Source organism: Amphiura filiformis, chromosome 15, assembly GCF_039555335.1.
Source record: "Amphiura filiformis chromosome 15, Afil_fr2py, whole genome shotgun sequence".
In the NCBI taxonomy this organism is placed as follows: Eukaryota; Metazoa; Echinodermata; class Ophiuroidea; order Amphilepidida; family Amphiuridae; genus Amphiura; species Amphiura filiformis.
This window is the reverse complement of record NC_092642.1, coordinates 65,314,163-65,321,293: the sequence shown is the minus strand read 5'-3', so window position 1 is coordinate 65,321,293 and position 7,131 is coordinate 65,314,163. Positions and strand designations below refer to the sequence as shown.

Sequence of the window (7,131 nt, the reverse complement as noted above, 5' to 3'; positions counted from 1 at the left end):
GTTGGTATATTTACGCTTGCTTCGAATTAATTTAGCTTTCATAAAAAACACTATATATGCTTCTCGACGGGGTTTTACAGTACGCTAGAAAGCCTGGACAAACCCAATCGTTATATCACTAAATTAAAGGGATGCCCATTACATCAAAAACAAAAACAAAATAAAACTAGAGCGATAACCGCACCATAGCTGAACCATGTGGCGTCGACAGTATACTGTGGTAGGCCTGTACCACTGTCACCCGGAGTCTGCAATGGCCCTTGATGACCTTAAATGAATTTTAAAATATTTTCAACATGTTGAGAATGTCATAAGGATCACTGCGTTTAAATTGCAGCTCAATCGGAGCATTTTGGAAAACTTGACCTTTGACCCCTTTATGACCCCTTAATGACCTTAAATGAATCTTAAAATGTTTTTAAAATGTTTAGAATGTCATAAGGATCATTGCATATAAATTTCAGCTCAATTGGAGCATTTTGTAAAACTTGACCTTTGACCCCTTAATGACCTTAAATAGATTTTAAAATATTTTTTTTAAATGTTTAGAATGTCATAAGAATCATTGCATATAAATTTCAGCTCAATTGGAGCATTTTGAAAAACTTGACCTTTGACCCTTTATGACCCCTATAATGACCTTAAATAAATTTTAAAATGTTTTTAACATGTTGAGAATGTCATAAGGATCATTACATTTAAATTAATTTAAGCTCAATCGGAGCATTTTCGATTAAAATGACCTTTTTTGACCCTTGTGACCCCTGGATGACCTCTGATGTTTGGAAATATTTTTATTACATTCTTTATGTTTTCCTCTTTCATATGACACCACTCATGGGGTCATACCTTCATGGCATTTAGAGATGTCCATTTCAGACCAAATGGTTAGTCAGTTAGCTAGTAAGCTAGTAACATACACTCATATAGGCTGATACCCTTTCATGGTTCAGCAAAAATACATAATTAGGACAAGGACAGGTGGAATGGAGAAATAAAAAGGAGACCTGGGTCGTAATTCGATAGAATATTCTTATCATGCTGATCACTCGCACCTGTAAGATTAGTATCTTTGAAAAGAGTGGTATTGTATTCAATCTCTGATTGCAGACAGCGATATATTCAAAAATTGTATTCATCTATTGCTATGGTAGTTAATTCGTTTATTACGTCACTTCTACGGCGAATTGCTTTATATGCATAAGAATGTGAGACCTTAAATGTTTTTAAAACACACTTAAAAGTATCTCTATCTTTTGAGATGTATTTCTCCAAACGTTAATAAAGGTCACGAAAGCATTTTATATGGAAACAATACTACAGCAACTTTTTAATGCTCATGCTCATCTATCAGGGCACAGTTCTTAAACCCCGATACATTTGAATATTCATTGAATCACCTTTGACAATTTGGGAACCAAAAACTTTGGAGGTCAAATTTTCACTATCATTGTTTAATTGAAGCTCAACCTTTTCTAACTTTGGCAATAACTTTTACAAGCAAGGTCAGGGAACCTTTTCAGCCTTACCAATAACAAGTGCCTCCATATTTATAACCCTAAGGGATTTGCAAGTTTAACTTGCATGCTTGCTGTAATTCTTTTCAATAGTGACAGACAGACACAAATTATTTGAAACGTCTTCTAGCAACCTTTTTCTAACTTTTGCCAAAAATTATTGGCGTTCGTTGTTTAAGGTGGTACTACACCCCTTGATAAATTTGTGACTAGTTTTGCATTTTTAGTTATTGATTTATTGATCAAATATTGGTTTTCCTCATTTTTGACTGCAACTCCACAACTGTTGTCTGTGCTGAAATAAAATTTTCAGTGCAGTAGTTGTAGTCCTTGCCCCTATGGTATACATATCTTACTTATTACCAATGCGCTAGAAAAATGCACAGATATAGGCACAAAATTGGCCAGAGGTGTAGTACCACCTTAAATCAATCAATTTGTCGCGAACTGTTTAAATATTTGTGGCAAACATTTGTGAACAAGTTTTGGTCAACATTTTAATAATATTATCTTTGAATGTTGAACTGCAAGTTTTCACAAATGTGCTTTGATGTTATTGAAATGTTTTATACCCTTTCTGTCAACATTTTAATAATATTATCTTTTGAATATGCAACTGCATGTTTTCAAGAATGTGCTTTGATGTTATTGAAATGTTTATACCCTTTGTATACCCTTTATATTTGAGTATTTTGGTAAAACATTTTGTTTGCTAGGAAATTAATGTGATTTAGTTAGTACCGAACGTATTTCATGCTCTTTGAGATACCATCGTGTCATAATTTTGACAAATAATCTGGCATGGTTGAAGATGGTACAATATCACATATCCGATGCCAACAAATCTTCTTGATTTCATTAATTCCAGTGTTAACCTCTTCCTCTCTACTATTCCCAATTCTATTACGAAAACCATTCAAGATAGATTCAACGTTGTTGCCTATTGCGCATATGAAGAATGTAAAACCAAACTTTGCCTTGTATCTAGCGTTGAAATCATTGAATAGGGTTTGGTCTTTCTCTGGTAGTCCACGGAGTAGTCCAGCGGCACCTTGTTCTTTCTTGCAGTCACTAGTAAGCTTGTTTTCCCGCGCTTCTCGACCAGCTAAGTCAACCGTACCACGTAGTAGACCTTCCTTTACTGTTCAAAACAAAGTAAAAACAAGAAATATTATAAAACATACAGACAACAGTCAAAGATTAGAAAAGTAATGTACATGAATATAGCTCGCTACCAACCAGAGACAGTTGGCCAGGGCCCTGGCTTATTGGCATCCAGTTCCACAAAATTTATAGTGGACAAATTAGACGAGTGAATCTTCCGTGACCTATGTTTCAACATGTTTAAACGAAATGCATTTCTATTTGATTTTACTAGATTTCTACTCTATTTCTAAGATCTCACTCGATTTTCAGAGTCAAACTTGACCCAAAATCGTGTCTACAAATTTGACTCCATAAATTCATATGGGAAACCATAGAACCAGTGGCATAGATTTCTTTTTGACATTGGGGGATGGGTTTGAAAAACGAAAAAAATTCTTGAAGTATATTGAAGCCAGCACCTTTTTGCGACAGAATAAGTCTATGGTACAGATATGCGCGAAAAGCGCGCAAAAATTTGTGCTATTTTGAAGCTAAACTAATGAAATTTGGTGCAAACCTGGAATAAATGCCCAGAATTTCCATTTTGGGGGCTAAAATGGGTAAATATGAGGTTAATTTGGTCAGAAACCCATATTCAGGCGTCAACATTGGGGGATGATTGTATCGATCACCCCCCCCCCCCCGACAAAATATTGGGGGGGGGATTGCTCAGATTGTGTTAAAAAACAGCACCGATGTCCTGAATCATACTGAAACATTAATGACTTCCCTAGAAATCAAATTAAATGATGTGCCCCTAAATTGCTTACCTTTCGATGGTAATTCATCTAGCATTTCACAAACGCACCGATGGATCTCAATCGTGCTAGTAAAAGGTCTATCAGACCACAAAGATGAAGTCATCCATTTTGCACCTTCGACGATATTTCCAAAATGATCAAGAAACTCTTCAAAACATTTTTCATTGTGGAACGATTACGTTATAAGAGGTATAAACCGTAGGGTATTTGACATCTTCGTCTAGCTATTTATCACAATTGAAAATAATGTCTCGTCGTGCTTACAATTGAAAATAATGTTCAACGACGGAAAGACGGACATCTGTTTTTGAGACAAAAAGTGAGGAAGTTCAAAATCTCTTTGATTAGTTGCGTTCACTTGTTACATTGATTGACCAAGTTATTATTTTCAATAGTGATTAATAAAATGGCATGATAATTGCATAGTGTCTTTGAAGTGCCTGGATGACTACAATATTACCTAACCGTACCAAACATCAAACAACCTCAATTCACAAAGCATATGTACGGGCAGGTATCACACGTGATGCGATTGCGTCATCATGGTCACGAAAAGCTTGGCCGGCAAAGCTAAATCCCCGTGGCAAGTTAATCCAATGCACGTGTCTGGTACACGAGGGGTCGGTGGTTCAAAACCGCACCAAGAAAAAAAATTATCGTCTTCTTCTTTCTTCCTTTCTTCTTTCCTTCCCCTCGCCAAAAAGTAACTGGGCATCAAGGTTAAAACAATATTGCATTCGCAGCTGATGTGTGTTTACGTAAGCTCCGCCGATCGGCAAAAATTACTCAAATTTTATTTATTTATTACCAAGTCAGTCTGATATTAATAAATAATAATAATAATATTGAATGGCTTATTTATTCCACTCGTGCAATATTTCTTATCTCGTGCAATATATTCTTGTATCACACTCAAACCAATTCAATATTACATATTAAAGTATTTCAAGCTGATATGAAAAATAAAGAAAATCATGAAAACTTACCATCAAAATAAGAAAAAGATAATATCTTGATGCTACTTTAGGGCCTGTGATGCAACCGGTGTTCAATGTTCAAATACCTAGAACAAACTCACGGTTAGGCCGTACAATCAATGGCGGCCGGTCCATTTGGGCACTCGATCTGTGACCCGGTCGACCTATCCGACCATAAATAGAAATTCAGTAGTTGCAATATAAATATTTCATACATCACCTGTTTTATTTCATAAATAACAGTCTTCAGTATTATTATGATATGAGGGAAGTGGAAGGTCTGTTTTGTTTCGAATGTATTACGTTATTATCATGTGACTCGCTTCATACAAATATTGTCACCTCAATCTCACCCCAGACTCGCCTTTGTGTATCGTAGAATTCTATCCACAAGCATTTATGCCCCTAATGAGGTATTTTTGACAAAAGGCAAACACCCTCCACAAAAACAGTATTTTGGAGTCGGAACAACTATATTACCGATACACGTACAGCCGGCTTTACAAGCATGTATTATTTTAAGACCAATCTATTGTAATATTTTTGTGGAGGGTGTTTGTCTTTCGTCTTTTTCTTGAAAAAAAAGCCCACCTCATTTAGAGGCATATGCTTGTAGATTGGAAACAGTATATTAATTGCATTTAAAGTGTACATGAAGGAGCGGGGTTCTTTTTAAACTTATTTTTCTTTGCTCTGTAGTTTTTTCAGGTATTTATCGATATAGAATACATGTTTTTCTAGTGGAAGAACTGCATTATTTTGACAATACACGATTACACAGAGATTAAATAAATATAAACCTGGAGAACCAAAAGCGCGTCCAAAACCTGCTGGCGCAAAGAAAAATTTTACATTACAAAAACACTCTTACCCTCGTCAGGCGGAAAACAGCAATATTTTTATGCGGCCTATTTAGAAAACATATGGACAATAATATAGACCCCAAATAGAATTGCGTACGTGCCAGCTAGGGGTAGACTGGGGATGTAGGGTAGTGCGAGCCGTAACTCTCTCCTATTAAGGGTCGTTGTCGAGTCCCTACGGGAAGATCATTTAAAGCAAACAAACAAACATGTTGACATTATTTAACTTCAAACAAATATGAGGGTACATCCCAGAAAACGTTGCAATTTTGATTTTTTTTTCAGACTAAAAGAAATGAAGTATCTAAGTGAAATTAAGTAATTTTCCATTGGAGGTGTGTAGCATGATGTCGGCCAATCAGCATTCATTTCAAAGCGTTTATTTTAATGATAGACGATTTACTGGGGCATACCAACATTCACTCGCTCCAATTGCTATACATTTAGCCACAGGCAATTCAAGAGGCATTGATCGCACCAAGTATGGGGGAAAGTGGGCTAATTAGGATTTTTGTACCGGGGCCAGCAAAGCTGGCCTCGGTACTTATTAGCTGGATATAAAAAATTGTTTTTTCTAGGCTATGTATGAAACAGAAATTCATATAAAAGAAAGCACGTACCTGAATCAAGTTGTTTTGATGATGATTTATGCTTGTAATGTGTAAACATATAACTTGTGGTTGAACGGAATTTTTGTGTTGATACGATGAAGGATAAAGTACAGGTTTTTGTCACTTTTTTTCGCTCAGGTACACCTGAGTGAATATATACATTCAGTTTAGACCTTGAAATAAAATTTGACCCTTGAACCTAAGTAGCTCTAAGTCGAGCTTCTTTTGCAAAATGCTCTTGCTTTGTAATCACTAAAAATATTTTGTAGAATAATGCATGGTATCTCAGTAATAGAAATGCACTAAATGCAGACTACTGCCAGCTCCTAAAATAACCTCACTCCTCGTGACATAGTTCATAAATATATGCAGCAGTGAGATTTCTAGTTTGAGGTGGGGATAGGATATTAGCCTCATTCCACATGAAATTATTTATAAGACTGTGTTCTGTAGCCCATAGTGGAGGGTTTTGTTACCTGGGAATGATAATCAGTTTCAATATTATGAGTGTTGACAGATTACAAACTGTCCATGAACAGATTTTGTTTTATGGACAAAGTCAGCTAGCTAGGTCAGCCTGCATGGTCAATTATACCAAGTTACCAAATGTCCATGAACTTCTTAAATTTGCAATGAGAGATAAGTAAGGTGTTCTGATTGTTCTGGATTTGCCAGAAGTTCACAGTGCATGTGGTTATCTCATCCACACTATATACACAGTACTCATCTCATTCACACTCTACACAACAGCCTGCCACAGCACCATCTTCAAGAATCAATCTAACAGAAATTGGAATATTCCGCAGATACAAATTTATATCCAGCAGCATCTTCAACGCCAACAGATTGAAATATCCCACAAACACAAATTTATCAAGTTTAAACCATTTTGGGTAAAATGGCATCTGAAATAGAACAGAGCACATTGGAGCTAAGGGCTTAAATTATTTTTTTTTGTTGAAAAAATGATGCATTGGTGATAAAGTGTGTAATATTTAAATTGTATTATTTAGATCGTTAACATGTACAACTTAAACTTTATTTTTTATTTTCATGGGTAACATTCAAGTGCATAGGCCTACATCACTAAATGTGACATAATATGTTAAAGGAGTATTTCACAATCCTATAGCATCCACTTTTTATGACATTTGTCAGTAGATATCCAGGAGCAAAAGCTTAAATCTCACAACTTCAGTTGATCAGATTGTTTGTTTGCAAGAATAAAATAAGCATGTACGCTTATCAATCAACAT

At 35.6% G+C, this 7,131-nt stretch overlaps 1 protein-coding gene across 1 annotated transcript; it reads right to left on the bottom strand.

Annotated features, from left to right (window-relative positions):
* Positions 1 to 2,293: 2,293 nt before the first annotated feature.
* Positions 2,294 to 3,458, bottom strand: LOC140171109 (2-oxo-4-hydroxy-4-carboxy-5-ureidoimidazoline decarboxylase-like). The gene is made up of 2 exons (XM_072194276.1): positions 3,434 to 3,458; positions 2,294 to 2,658 (listed from the first exon to the last, which is right to left on the bottom strand). Exons 1-2 carry the CDS (start codon positions 3,456 to 3,458, stop codon positions 2,294 to 2,296), a joined length of 390 nt encoding a protein of 129 aa, XP_072050377.1.
* Between the last annotated feature and the right edge of the window lie 3,673 nt (positions 3,459 to 7,131).

Excerpts from the sequence above, each read along its gene's own strand:
- LOC140171109 (XM_072194276.1), bottom strand. The coding sequence starts at position 3,458 with ATGCTAGATGAATTACCATCGAAAG. Across the intron at positions 2,659-3,433 it reads AGATGAATTACCATCGAAAG|TAAAGGAAGGTCTACTACGT; the intron begins GTAAGCAATTTA and ends TGTTTTGAACAG.